This window comes from Falco biarmicus, chromosome 15, assembly GCF_023638135.1.
Source record: "Falco biarmicus isolate bFalBia1 chromosome 15, bFalBia1.pri, whole genome shotgun sequence".
Taxonomy (NCBI): domain Eukaryota; kingdom Metazoa; phylum Chordata; class Aves; order Falconiformes; family Falconidae; genus Falco; species Falco biarmicus.
In genome coordinates this window covers 16,361,199-16,376,022 of record NC_079302.1, presented here as the reverse complement: position 1 = coordinate 16,376,022, position 14,824 = coordinate 16,361,199, and the positions used below count along the sequence as shown (strand labels likewise).

The window sequence follows — 14,824 nt, the reverse complement described above, 5'->3', positions numbered from 1 at the left end:
GGCTTCTCTCTGCAGATCTCTGTGGTTTCTATAACCATCCATGACTGAAGTTTACCAGCACTTTTTCTGAGGTTGTTTTTTTCCTGTTTTATACATTTGCAAAGGCAAAGGTTGAACAATATACCCAGATCCATGCAGGAAAATTTTGGTGGAGCCAGTCCTGGAAGCTTCTGACCTTTTATTCGGAAGTCCTTCAGCTGTTCGCAGGGTGAAATTGCTGTCCCCATAGGAAGGCGGTAGGAAGCCCCTTTTCCTGCTGCTCTGCCTAGAACCACAGAGCAAAGGGGCCATAAGCTGTAAGTCCGGGAGTGTGGCCACTGGCACGGCTGGCTGTGCGGGGACAGTGTCCTCAGGGACAGCAGACCTGATACCACCGCTTGGCCCTACCAGGCTTGATAGCACATGCCTTTCTAAGCAGTCCTTAAAATAGAAACAGAATCTTCGTGTAATATTCAGGCAAATAATTTGTTTTGGTTTGTTTTCTCTCCAAAAAGTCTTGTCACAATTTTTCTTTGCTGGTGGGAAGAGATCCCTAATACAGCCCCTTTGATCTGCTGCTGCTATAGTGGCTGCTGTGGAAGGTAGTTTGGGGTCTGAGCACAGAAAAAAAAAGGATTAGCTCCTTTTCTTCCTGTAAGTGTCGCTAGCATGCAGAGGAACTGACTTCATTTTTCAAAGGAAGAGGGATACTGCACTGGAAAGGGCAGAGCGTAAGCATTATTTAAGGAAAACAGCGGAGCTTGATCAGCCTCTGTTTTAAAGAGCTCATCGAAGGTGGTGTACAGCATCCTTTTAAAAGTTCTGTCTCTTCATTTGCTTGCTGCTAGAGCAAAAGGGGGATGCTTGTCCAGACATAACGGTATATGCCTGAGTGTTTTCACAAGAAATGTCTAGATCATTAAATATAATAGGTCTCAGCTGCAGTTTTGATCACTGAAGCATGCACACAATTCATCACAGCAAATTAGGTACGTCTTTGTAACTTATCTTTCTGCAATTTGCTGGCACTTTTTAGAGAGCTGAAACTTATACTGTATGTGCTGCAGAAGCCATTTCAGATAAAATATTCTGTGTTTATTGTTGGAGAACAAGGATTCACTAATAACAAAAACATGGAGCAGTGTATGTTTCTGCTCCTGTATCTTGCAGAACCAGCAGTAGTACCAGCAGAGATGCCCAGCCACATTCATTATTTATATATTTTGGTGAATTTCTTGTCTGCAGTAAAAGAGATATAAGCTTCAACATCAGACTGTTTGTGCCAAATTCTATCCTACAGCCCATTCAGGAAACCTGAGGCAGCCGTGGTTCTCAATCATTACACAGCCCATTTATCTGATAGGAGTTTTGTCCTCTCTGCCTTGCTGAAACGTTGCTTGTTCTTTAAAAGCTTAGTTTGACCTTTGGAAAGAAAAGGCATTTGCTATTTTAATTTTTTTTTTGAGAGAGAGAGAGAACCTGAACCTACTTAAATAGAAATTGGCATTCAAAAGCAGCACAGTTATTGAAAAGCATTTACTTTATTACTAGAAGAGAACAGACGCTAGTGAGCTTGAAAATTACATTTCAGTGGATTCATCAGTTTCAGTCACTAGTTAGTCTGTGAACAGATGGAAATATTTGTAACAGTTAACGTGAATTTATACCTTGCATTTCTACATTTGCCTTAAGAGCACTGGTATCTTAGCTGCTGACTAGAAGAATTTGGAGATGTACTTTATCTGTTTTATTTTTCTGAAAGATGATATGGTTGTTTCTAATTGCAAGGATTTCTTGCATGATAGAAAGGGCCTCAGTTTTCAGAAATGTGAATGATATATAGCTCCTGTGTAAGGAAAATCTTGTAGAAGAATCCCCCAGTACGGCTGCTGCAGAAAAAAATAAACATCTCAGCCTAAACCCAGATAAACCCCCATGGAATGAGAAAATAATTTTCAATAACCAGATATTTTTAACTCTGTGTATGAAGGTAGTAATCACAGTCGCCTGTATCTGCATCTAGGGTGTGCCACAGTCCTAATTTCTTGTCTCTTCCCCCCACCCTGAAATTTAAGGCTACTGGTTAACAGAGCAATGCATTAAGCACTCCACCTCCAAAACAGAAAGAAATACTGCCCTAGCCTCTACCATGTGGCATCTTTAGGTTTCGGGGATTTCGTTTAAATCTGAAATTTATGTCCAGGAGAAATAAATTATTAGATTGTAAAAGCAGCTGGGGAGGGAGTAAATATAGTCTCTTTTGTCCTCTATATCATTTCCCCAGGAAGATAATAAATGTGTGGCAAGCGTCTTGTGTTTCTTCAGTCATACAAATGTGGTGTGTGTGTTGTATTTCAGACGTGAAGCCTAAATTCCAGACAGGAAATCCTGGAGTGATACTGCACTGCCGTTGCCTACTGCTGTGGTGCTGGCAGAGCCCCCATCACTTTTACCGTTAGAAGGAATTTGAAAAATAGTTTCATGAAGAAATTTTAAAGGCTGTGGGTATACTTCTGATTTGCTGAGTAAGAGATTTAGGGTGTAATCCTAGGGTTTATGCCGTCGGTCAGTGAAAGGCAGCCAGAGCAGTGGTGTCAGCCCCGGCTGCTGGAGCAAGCTGAGGACAGGGGTCCTGCCCTGTGGCCTGATCCCAAGGGCCAGTTTTCCTAGGGTGGCTTTAAAGAGCACGAGAGACACTCTTGCTAATTCTTCACTGCCTTACCTGTTATTGCTCTGTGAGGTCAGATACATGGAGCAAGCGTGATGAGTAGTCAGGAAAAAAAATGGGGCCTGATAAGAACAAAAGGAGAAGGAACAGTTCAAAAATCTGCTGGTAGCTTCCCTTCCTTCACCTGCGCTTGTGCATAGGGCTGTCATTGCCTGCACCTCCGTGCTCATCAGGAAGGTTGTCAGTATTTTCAGCCCAGCCTATTTTCAGGGACCTGAAAACAGCCCTGGAATAACCTTGCCGCTCACTCTTTCTGAGGTTGCTTTCAGAGAAGTATATTCAGTCAGATGATGTTTTCTTAATTAATACTCTGCTTTGACATCATGTTTTGAGAGTAGTTTTAAAGCTCCCTTTGACCAGAGGGGAAAGGAAGAAAGGTAAAATAATTTAGAATACAACTATACAACTTGTTTTCAGATTGTACCTGTTCTGTGGTTTCTGCTTATGTTAAAAAAAGAAATGGGATGGGAAGTGTTTGGTGCACGGGCTGGGGGTGCATGTGCAGTGACCCAGCTTCTGCAGTAACTGCTAATGGATGGATTGTTATTGCTCTCTTCATTCTCCACATTTCATGTTAAAAGAATAACTTACAAGATACTAAACTGTGTATCCTTAGTGAGGTGATGGGGCTTTGCTGGAAAAATCCAGATGATAGAGGTAAGACCCTACGTGCTGATGGGATCAGTGCAGAAACAGCTCATGGCTTTGTGTAAGGTCAGCTTGGGTTCAGTGAGGCTCCGTCACCCCAACTCTGCATGAGCCAGCCCAGATTTGAAGCAAGCAGTCCTGAGCTTAGCAAGTCAGCCGTGCTTGAGCTGATTCGTTGCAGAGTGTCTTGTGTGTCTTCTGTGCCATGTCCTGGGCAGGCGGTATGGACACCCTGAGGTCACCTCCACACAGAGCACGTCCACAGAACCAAATTGCCTTGGCTTTGCACCGTGCAGAAATGGCCAAAGCACCGCCCGCACCGTGCCAGCCCTGAGGGAGAGCTCCTGCCTGACCACCGAGCCTCCTCATTTGTTTCTGTTGCACAGTTAAACCTGAATAAATTGCCATGGGCATTGAGGTTTGACTGCATATAGCGTATCTGTCATCAGTGCATTACATTACTGTCTCTCCAAAAGGAGTAAAGAGGAGGTGTAGAACATACTTACTTCTGAAAAATTCGTCCTCCTTTGGGGCCGACACATGCTCTTAGTCTTTGCATGAAATCACAATTGTTTAAAATGCAGCCTCTCGCTGTTCGGAAGGCAGATTTTCCCAAGACCAGCGACACTGTTGTAATGGAGTAGCACTGGCTGGAAAATCCCATTTTTTAACAGTTGTTTCGCGCACACACACCCCGCAGCAATGTTGCCTCGCTATTTTGGCTTGTGATGTCTTGGAGGAGATGGCTCATATTGGTGATATTTTGGCCCCTCTTTTACTTATGGGAACAAACGCTGCTTGGCTCCTTCACACTGGTAGCTCCTCTGGGGTTAATTCCTCAAGGCAGTGGGCAGTGGGCTGAGCACAATCCTGTCTGCAGATTTCTGCTCTGCTGGTGGCATGTACACTAATGGGGAAGCATATAAAGTACTTCTGTAACTGTGGCCTTGCTATTTTATAGCAGAAAGACTTGCATTGGAGGATTTTTATGCCCCTTTTGAAATTAGAAACCAGCAATAACAGCCATTAAGTCCAAGGCAACAGGTCACTGGCCAGCCATTTTGTCAGCCCGAGCAGTATGTGGGTGCCACGTGCCAGGAATATTTATCTGCCTTTAAGAAAAATGTATCCATAACACAAGGCAATACAATTTCTCAGATCAGTATTCCATTAGAGGGGATCATACTTTAGTTGCTGCATTTTAAAAGAATTACTGATGGAAGGACTGTGATGTGCTGTAGCCTGGCTGTGGATGGGTGCTGCTCGCATGCAGTCCAGCTGTCCACACTTGCTTGTTTGGTCCAAGGAACCTGGTTCAGCTGCCGCTCCCATCATTCCATGAAGGATGTTGCCTAAGTGAAGAGTGCAAGATGTGCCCCTGTTAATGTTTGCATTGAAATTCCCAGGTAAGGCTTAAACTGTTTTGCACCTGGACCTTACCGAGAGAAATACCTAACTGGTGCAGAAGAAAAAACCTACAAAAAATCAGATGGTGTTCAGTGACCCTTGCCGTACTGAAGAACAGCAGAGCAAGTTAAGGAGCCAGTTTTAGGTTCAACTTTGAATTTCCTGGCTTCTGTTGGGTTATAGCCCCATGGAAATGGTCACTTATTGAAGCTTTTGTCTGTGCATTTTGTCGGGTGACTGCTGAAGGTACTGTGTAAAGTGTTTCCCTTTTGCTCTAAGTATTTTTTAAGAAAAGGAGTGTGAGAGGATGCTGTCCTGGTCATATAATAAAGACCTAATCAGGAAATCATTTAGTGTTTACAGAAGAGTCACAAAGGGTCCCATAATGATGATGCCAGCCCTCACGTAAATGAACAATTAACTGGCTTCTGCAATGTGATTTAACTTGGATCAAGGAGGGGTTAATGAGATACGCTTCAGATAGGCTTCAAATAAATCAACAAGTTATGCTTTTGAGAGGAGTATCTAAGGATTCCTGGAAAATGGTTTTCCTCCTGGAAATTATTTCAAAACATCATTGCTTCCCTGAGCAGGACCAATAAGTAGATAAAAACAGGTCAGCACTGCGCCGTGCATTGAAGATTTCGGTGTAGCACAGGCAAAGGGGGGTCCCTGTGGGCAGTAGATGCTTTCTCCGATCGGTGTGTGGCTTAGATTTGAAAACGGACTGGAAGTGAGGTGTTTGCATTCGCTAGGATGGCTTTGGAGGGTTACTCTGAACTCGGGCAAAGGGCATGCAAGCTGCAGCACGCCGGGTGGGTGACCACGTCCGTGGGGCGCGGGGGTGGCGGGGGCCGTGAGCACCGGGGCGCCTGTGGGACCAGCTCGCCAGAAAAACACAGGCTGATCAAGCCGAGGTTAGAGCACCAGGTGTTGGTGGCTGAGTGGCGTGCCGGGATCCTGCAAGCTCTTCCCTGCTCTCGGGATTAGCAATGGCTCTGGGATCCAGTCAGGGAGAAATGGTGGGGCTGAGGGAGGAGTGGAGGAATTCTAAAAATATTCTGGTTTTATGCACTTCTGACAACGGTAATTACATTTGTCCCTCTCCCTTTGCATTTAGGAGGTGTAAGGTTCTTCTCTCAGCTTATTTTGATCTTGTACGTGGCATACTGTAGACTGCAAGTCACAAGGACGCTCATAAATTTGCATTTCTGAGTGAAATTCTCAGGAGCGTGCAGTCCCTCTGGACAGGTATTATTAGCTCCCTGGTTTCATTGGGTGCCTCAGTGAATCATGGTGTGTTTACGGCTAGTTTCTCTAACAGAAGACTCCGGTTATCTCTTAATAATGTATTCTCCTGTGGGTTTTATTTCCAAAGTGCCATGGTAAGGAGATTTTCCCAAAGGCTTCAGTTTGCTTTTGTGCTTCAGCATTTTACCCAGTGTTCTTGGAAGAAGCGTATAGACTTTCTGGTGAGGCATTTAATCAAATAGAAGAGACTATGCCAGGCTGAGGCTGGCATTTGGAGTTCACTTGTAATAGGCTCACCTTGGTTTATTTTGAGTTTTTAGAGAAGAATAGGAAGATATGGCAGGTCTAGAAGACTGATGATACAGAATTATTAGTCTGAAGTGGAAAGGGGAAAGCGTCTTAGGTGAGTTGTCAGAGTCTGATTAGGACTAAACAACCTGAATTAGAAGGGAAATTAAATTCATAAATCACCTAAAAAATCCTTAGCTGGTGTGAGAAAAGGCTGGTGCTGGGAAAAATAACTCTAAGAAGGTCTTTGTATAAAAAAGTAATTTTTCAAACCTAGAATAACACAGAAATGCCTATCAAAATTCAAGAATAGATTAAAATAAACAGAAGCGGTGTAAATATAGAGATAAAACCGAGCAAGTATGTTGCTGGGACGCTGCCGCGTGGCAGCAGAGCACGCAGCCCCCGGCGTGCAGAACAAAGGCAGGCAGCGGGGCAGGGGGTGCCTCGGGGGCTGCCGGGGCTTTACAGACCAGTGCCTGGGCAGTTGCATGTCAGTAGAGAAACATGCCAACCACAGAAAGAGACCTGTAAAATCCAAGCAGAGAGAATTTAGGCGGTCACATGTGGAGCAGCTTTTTTCCCCCCGTAAATATTTTACGAGTTCTGAATCTTCCTGCCGGACTCTGGATGAAGTTCCAAGTCACTGGAGGAGCCTGGCAGGTTTCTGGGGGTGCCTTGGGGTGTCCCCCTGGTGAGCATGCACTGAGGGGGGCTGCCCAACCTCCCCAGCAGGTGTGGAAACCCCGGGGGTGCCAGGGCCAGCTCGTTCCTGGCACAGACGAGTGTTTCTGCGTCCCGGTACCAGTGGAAGGTGCGTTTGGCCCCAGAGTAATCACGTATGTGCAAGCGTCAGACACCAAACCTCCAGGTGTATTTTCTTAGACACTCAAAGTGATTTTTTATTTTTTTTTTCTTGGTTCAATAACTTGTAAAGGACAGCTTCCTAACTGCATTTGTTGAAGTGCCGTCTCAAAGTGTGCTGATACGGGGACTGACTGACACATGGCAAGTTATCAGATGCTGAGAGATGAAGGAAGCAGTAACACAGGCAGCCGATTCCTTTCACAAAGGATGTGTCACCTTTCGTTTGCCTCTACCTCCATTTCAAGGGATTCTTCAAATAAAGAAGGGACATGTGAACCTGTCTTGCCTGACATATTTTTTTTTTTATTGAGTACCATGATAACTTGAAGTTCACTTGTTACAAGCATTTTATGTAGTGGGTGAAATACCAGGGGAAAGGAAAGAAGTAATACTGTATTTCCTGAAAAACCATGATCTAAACAGATAAATGTCACTGGGTAAAAGCTACCTGAAACAACTGGAAGGGCAATTAACACCTGGTTTTATGGGAAACATTGGTTACCACTATCAGTTTTAATGAAGTGTATTAACTAAATTGTGTTCTGAGTATTCATTCAGCCCTGTTTATGGCACACTCTTGAGTACATTTACTGTTTGTCAGAAGTGCAAACTAGTGAACATATGAGGCTTTAAGACAGGCCATCTGTTAGTCTTAGACCCTTGGATAATTGTCAAACAGTTCTAAAAATAAGCACATACAAACTGCAAGGGGGTGCAAAGGTGATTTTTCTTTAGTCTGATATCAAAGGGAAAGTAGCAACCAGAAATTAAAAATAAAAATAAGTAGGTTTATCGTAAAACAAGCTCATTCTCCTTTTCTCCCTTTCTCTCTCCCTCCCCCCACCCCCCCTTTCAGCGTGGGTTTTGTTGGTTGTTTTTTTAATTTAGATTTTTTTCCTCTTGCTCTTCTGGGTCATGGCATCCCTTGAATGCCTCTCCAGTTTAGGATTAGAGCAGCACCAATTTAAGGCTCACAGCTTTCTGTAGAGAGCATAATCTCCAATGGCTAAAGCAAGGGTCGTCTTGTGTCCTCTGCCTAAAGTAATCCCTTTATAAAGTCAAGGCATAAAGATTTTCATCTTTATAGATTGCTGTTAGAGAGAAATAGTACTTGTGCACATACGTGTGTGTGCTTATGGATATATAATGAGGAATAACAGTCGAGAGATTTTTGGACCGGTTTGAATTCAAAAGATGCAAAACATTGTTTGAAAAAAGAATGCTGCAGATGGTATTTCGTAAATATTTAGACACTCTAGCTTCTGTTTTGTAGCAATTTGGAGGGTTTGTTTTGTCTTTTTTCATATATATGTTCAAATGTGAGGTTTGAACTTTTGCTCCAAGTCAGCGCCTGAATCTGAGGTTTAGCTTTTGTCTGGCAAGCTGTGTGCGTTGACAGTCCGTGGAGGGAGCGCTTCTCTTGTTCCCCCCAGCCCCACTCCGTAAGGGGCAAAGGCAGGAGAATGGGGAGAAGGGGGCACAGCCCCAAGGAGCCCCCAGCCGAGACCCTGATCCCTGGGCTTGGAGCTGGACGGTGCCTGAAGGGCTGGCAGAAACCTGGACAGGGAGGCAGGGAGGGACAGCGAGAGAAGCTACCTGGGCCCTCGCCTGGGTCTGGAGGCCCCCCCTGCAAGTTGGGAAAAATATGAGGATTAATAGGAATTGCCTTCCGTGTCACAAGATCAGGCAGCTGTGTTCATGCAGCACCCCTGGGTGGGTGTTCCCAGCCTAGGGCTGGCGTTTTCGCGCTGGGTGGGATTGCAGTGCCACGGCAGCCCCAGGCGCGGAGCCACGGGGGCAGCCAGGGAGGCGCAAGCTGTGCCAGCAGCCAGTGCTCTGGGCTTCCTCGCCCAAAAACGCAGCGTGCTCGCCCGCACGGGCCACCCCACGGCTAATTGCCAGTTAGGTTTCTCGTCGGCTGTTTGTCATGTGAATCTATTATCTCCGTAATTCCTATGGAAATGATTTGAGGAATGTTTTCTGTTCATTTTAATGGGAATTGGAAGGGGAGAGAGAGGGTTTGTAACCTTCCGTCGGGGTCCCAGTCTTTATGTAACACTGCAGAAGGCTTATGAATTTCACTTGAGGGTGGTGGGCATCACCAGCCCTGTTGTGCCGTTTCTTAAACTCTGTATAACATATGATCTGTTAGGTGTATATGCTCATGCACATAGACAGTATACCTCTAAATGGCTGGTACAAAATAGCTAAATACGTAGCAGATGCACAATGGCACTATAGACTGGATGTATTATGGCCCCAAACCATTATCACACCCCTCGCAGTTGCGTTTTATTTTTTTCACCTGCTCCTGTGTAGTACACCTGTGTCTTGTTGGCAGTGAACGTCATTGCAGTGTGGGAGACTCCCAGCTTGACTGCCTGGCTTGGAGCTTTGCTCCATCATGTGCTGCTTTTTTGTGTGCGTTTTTTCTCTCGATCTTTATATAGCTTGTAAGAGTTCTTTGAACTGCTCTAAGTGATCATCTTTCAAGCCTGATGCTTTCCTTCTCGACACAGTGCTCTGAAAATGGAGATTGTCATGCCCATGTTTTCATAATAATGCATGTAGAAAAACAGAGAAAAAATCATTATAGATGTCCTGCACAAATGGCTTGATCCACATCCGGAGGGCAGGCAGGGGTTATCCCCAGGGAAGGTCTGGAGAGCCATCAGTATCTACGTGGACAATAATCAGCCATTCTTTGAAATCTTTTTACTTCCTGCAAAACCCATCGCCCAGTTCCTTGGTCACAGACACTTCTGCAAACGGTTCTTTTGGGGATTGTGCAGCCAGTAGAAAATTTCCACTTAAACACTGCAACAACCCCGAGGCTCGGGGTGGTTGCATTTTTCCCACTGACGTGGCTAACGGGATTGCTATCCAGTTTGCGTGATTATTAAGATAAGAAAAGAAGAAATTTTCCAACCTTGTCCTATAAATAAGCTGTGACTTACTTCATCTTGACAGGTGACTTAGTGCTGCTGTAGAGTTTTCCAGCTGCAATAATGTCTCAGAATGATGTATTCAGTGGGGTATCAGCTGTGAGCCATGTGTAAACCAGGGGGCCTAACAGGAGCTGTGAAGAACCATTTTTACTGTTCAGCTTCCAAACCATGTCCTGCCTCCTGCCAGCCCCCAAATGCATACGTGTACGGATGGCTTTGTGAGCAGGGAGGCATGTGCAAACGCACACACAAGCAGGCCTGGAGAGGCTTCATTTTTGTGGCTGCTCTGTTTTCCTTTGGAAATCACCATTCAGATAATTTTTTAAACGATAACTTCTAGACTTGAAAATTCACACCTGAGCTGTTTCCTGCCAGCCCACCCTCCTGCTGGAAAGGTGGGTGACGTTTTCTTAGGCTTAGGAAGCATTCCTTAGAAGCGTTCCTGTAGTATCACAGGTTTCAAATGATTGCTGCCTTCTGGCCTCGATGATTTCTTTCTGGCACCTGGAACAGCCCAGGGGGAACGCTGTTTCTGCTAAGGCGCAGGGCATTCCCAATGCCAGGACTGACTGATTTTTCAATTGCTCTGCAAGTCTGGTCAGCGTGGGGCGTTTTGTTTGTGGGCACACCCAGAAGTGCCTGATAAAGTTATTCGATAAAGCATGGGTCAAACATGCAAAACATACCTGTGAGAGGAAACAAAAGCACTGAACGTGTAGGACGCTTTTTGACATCCTCAAAGCACAACTGCAATAAGCTGCACACGCACGGGGCAGAGGGAGAGGGAGCAAGAAGGTAAGACATGACAGTTGCTAGTAATAGGAGACAGGTTGCCAGACTTTTTTTGGAAAGCATGTTTGTGTGGTCTGAAATGCATTTTAATAGGTGAGAAACCTATACTGGTCGCAGAGGGTACGGGTAGGCTTTTGTGGGTCTTCAGAATACACACCAGTGGTGGTTATACGGTACCTGCACATGCAGGAACCTGGAGGTCTGGTGTTCACCAGCACTTGGGCATGCAGGATCTGCTCTCTGAAAGGCAGGGGGAGGCTTTGGTGCACGCAGGCTCTTGTGTCCGTGGGCATTACAGATACATCTGTGACGTCCTGTATGAAATGTGGCTCTATTTATTAACTGCTTGGTCCAGGGACTAGTCAGCATATTGATTGCCAGTAATGCATGCCAAGGGAATAAATGGTATATTCCCAAGACATTAAGATAAAAATCAAGATTTGCATATGACAAATCTATGGTTTGTTTGGGGTTTTTTAACTGCTAGACCCATGGTGTGGCTAGTTTCTCAGTTCCTACTTGACCCAGCTCTGAGTGACTGCAGGATTTGAGTATAATGCATTTTTTTCTTTGCGTGAACTCTGCTCACAAACCCAGTATATTCATTGTATTAGGAGCGTTCAGAATATATTACTAACCTGTGTTTGAGGAGGGAGGGCTCACAATGAAAGCTTCATTATCAGATTTAGAGCCACATACCATTCCTTTATTGACCTGCCTGGTGTAATCAATGCAGCAGCCACGCAAGTTTGAAATCATGTTCCCTGACTGTAGACTGTGCGTCATGCATCTAGTGCTGATTGTGCATTATCTTTTAAATGACACTGCCTAAATAAGTATGGATTTGTCTACCACGAATAACCCTTCTTTCGATTTGAAGATGGTGAACCTTTCGCTTCTTTTATTGATGCTCAGGATGACCTAAAAATAGAACTGTAACGAAGTGCACAAGAAATGGCCATTGTTAAAATGCAGAGGAGAGGCCGGTGTATTCTTTCACATTTTCGTGCTTTCCCAGTTTGGTTTAGCGGACAAGCTTCTTGTCAGTGCTACTGTTGTGTTTATAGGGCTCCATCCCTCCTTTTCCATACAGTCATTATTTGATTAGAGAATAACATCCAGCACTGCAAAGGTCATTCCTTCTTCAGGCCAGCAAAATTTGCATGTATAGCAAAGTAAAAAGCCATTGGATTTTATGTTTGGTGATGTTAAATTGTCTAAAAGCAAAGAAGTTTCGACTGTCAATTCACTTAACGTTATTTGAGGATGATGCTTTATCCGCTGATAAGCTTTCCAGGTCTTTGCACAGTCCTTCTGTATTTTTGATTCTGAGATATTTAGCGTCACACCGACTGGGGCAATGCTCAGAGGGCTAGTGTTACGCTAAACAAGGTACAGTTATTTTGCAATTTCACCAGTTGCTTGTATTTAATCTCACAAGGGCTCCTTCTGCGTGCGCGGCAGCTACGGTGCTTCGGCCGCCTCTGTACCCTCCTGGCACCTTAAATCCCGGCCCTTGTTGTGCCGAGTTTCCTCCAGGCCGCCCCCCACAATACCGCAGAGAACTTTTGCCATTTTTTAGGAACTCAGCAGCACTTGTGACACCTGGTGGTCACGTTTTGGGAGTGCACAGTCCAGAAATGCTCCTGCCCGCAAACGGGGTCACCGCTCCTTCCGCACAGGGTTTCCATCGGGGGGATGTCGCCTCTGCATAAAGGGGAGGGTCGTTCTTTTTACTGATCAAGATGTAACTGGATAGTGTAGAAGGACCAGATGATTTATGAAAAGTTAAAATATCTTACTTTATTTTAAAGCTTTGTCATTGTAAATAAATAATTAGATTCAAAATTCATTGTGTGTTTAAAAACTTATTCTTCAAGCTGGTGGGCTTACCCAGTTCTGTTATTAGGCAGATGGAGACTAGTAAAATTGCCTAGGCTTGAAATAATGCAAATGAATTTTTATATTCGGGGATGCTGGGATCCCAGCTCAAGAAAAGCTTACCATGAAGCACATCTCCAGTTGCTCAAATCGTTGAATAATCATACAAATAAAGCTGAGCTTATATATAGGACTGGGGTTTCAGTTAGCACACAAAATGTAGGTGAATTGGTACTGCTCTAAAAATACGCTTCAAGGTTGGCTTCGCAATTTATTGGCTCCTGCACAAAATGGCAAGACAGGTCAGCATACTCTGATGTGAGATACTGTGATGGCATGAGGCTATTACAAATCTACCAAAAGGAAAAAAGGGAGCAAAAAAGATCCTAAATTGCTGAAAGAAATGTGCAGTGCAAAGTCTATTCTTTAAAGAGATTTAACTCCTGGGTTACATGTCCAGCCTTTTTTTCTGCTGGGTATATTACCCTGGTGCCTGAACTGGCGGTTCAGCTGTTATTGCCGAAGTATTTCTTGGACTGAGAAGTGCGTGTCACAATCTGGTGTCTCTTGCTGCCAGTACTTGCACCCGGTACTAGTGAGAATAAAAGAGTAAAATATGGCAAGGGTTCTCCCTGCAATTCAGATATATTTTTTTTTAATTGTTACAGTTAAGGGAATTCCGAAAGGCAGTTTTTGCCCATGAAGTGTTAACACTTTCTTTGTATGTATTGAAAGGGGGGAGGGGGGGGGGGGGAGGGGAAGAAACCCTCATGGCTGTACTTGGCTTGTAGCATTTTTTTTCTAAGTTCATGCCAGCATTAACAGATCTGTCAGAACAAAGCAAATGTGTCATATTGGCAGCTGTTACTTAGGAGTACTTTTTCTTTATTGCATTTTGTTTTGTAATAATTGAGAAGCTTTTATGTCGCGCTCTGCATAAATGGTACTGAGTGGGAGGGTATGGGCATGCTTTCTATTATTCTGCCCCTCATGCATGTCTCCTTTTTTCGTCTTTCCAGAACCACACATTGAGCCAGCACGCACAGTGAGCCACTGGCACTACAGGACACCTCTCTGCAGAAGACTTGACGGTGGCACAGTGGGGAGGACCATTTGAACATTACATCCAATCAAAGTGTCATTTGCAACCCAGATGTAAAACTCTAATGATTTGGCCATGAGGCGCTGCTATTATAAGCAGCTGGAAATGAATATTAATGGAAGAGATTAAAAGTATTCCATGCTCAGTATTTTTTATTGTCCTGCTTCAGCTAGTGTACTTTAGAGCTTCTGCTTCTGACTGAATTTATAGTGTTAGATAAATCTGCTTTGATGCTGTTGCCCTTTGTTGCTTCTTGTATTATATTGATAGTTAAAGATTAGGTGTGATTTTTTTCTTTTTTGTTAACTGCTTTTTAATTGCAATTTTAGGTAACTGTGCATTGTGATGTGATTGCTTGGCTATTGTCTGAATATTTCTTTTTAATTTTTTAATTAAAGACTAATGCTTTGATTGGATTTGCCAGTTCACCGGACAGTGATTAAAACTATGTAATGAATATAATCGGTTTCAGTGCAACTGGATGGTCTGCTTTATAAATGTGACTTAATCTGATTGCAATAACTAGTACAGTTCAATAAAGGGAATACATGAGCTTAGCATCAGAGGTTGTCTGTCTGTCAGTGCATGCTGCCTCACCGCTGCTGTGTGTAAATCACAAAGTGACCGCTCACCCGATGGCAGCGAGTGTTCTGTGCCCCAGGAAGAAGGAAAATTGGGAGAAAGCGAAAGCTACATTCCTGCATCTGGCCGTGTGTTTGCTTCTGGATGCACCCCCTGGGCTCCCACGGTAGGTTGAGGTGAGGTAAGAACATCTACTATAAATCTGAGCACGAAAAGGCGTTGCTAGCTTGTAATACTCTTACTCTTACTTTTACTCAAGTCAACAAGAACGGAGGGGACCTGGTCTGTAGCTGCCTTGACCCTATCTCTGTGCGTGTTTCAAAAAAATAGCTTTCTGGATTGTATACAAAT

At 44.2% G+C, this 14,824-nt stretch overlaps 1 protein-coding gene across 5 annotated transcripts in view; it reads left to right on the top strand.

Moving 5' to 3' along the window:
* ZNF423 (zinc finger protein 423) overlaps nucleotides 1–14,454 on the top strand; it is a 234,685-nt gene extending 220,231 nt beyond the window's left edge. For all 5 annotated transcript variants that reach the window (XM_056360983.1, XM_056360984.1, XM_056360987.1 and 2 more), the window contains one exon: nucleotides 13,809–14,454. In XM_056360983.1, coding sequence (XP_056216958.1) covers nucleotides 13,809–13,838 — 30 coding nt within the window. In that variant the 3' untranslated portion in view covers nucleotides 13,839–14,454. The remainder of the gene's footprint in view (nucleotides 1–13,808) is intronic.
* Nucleotides 14,455–14,824: the final 370 nt, after the last annotated feature.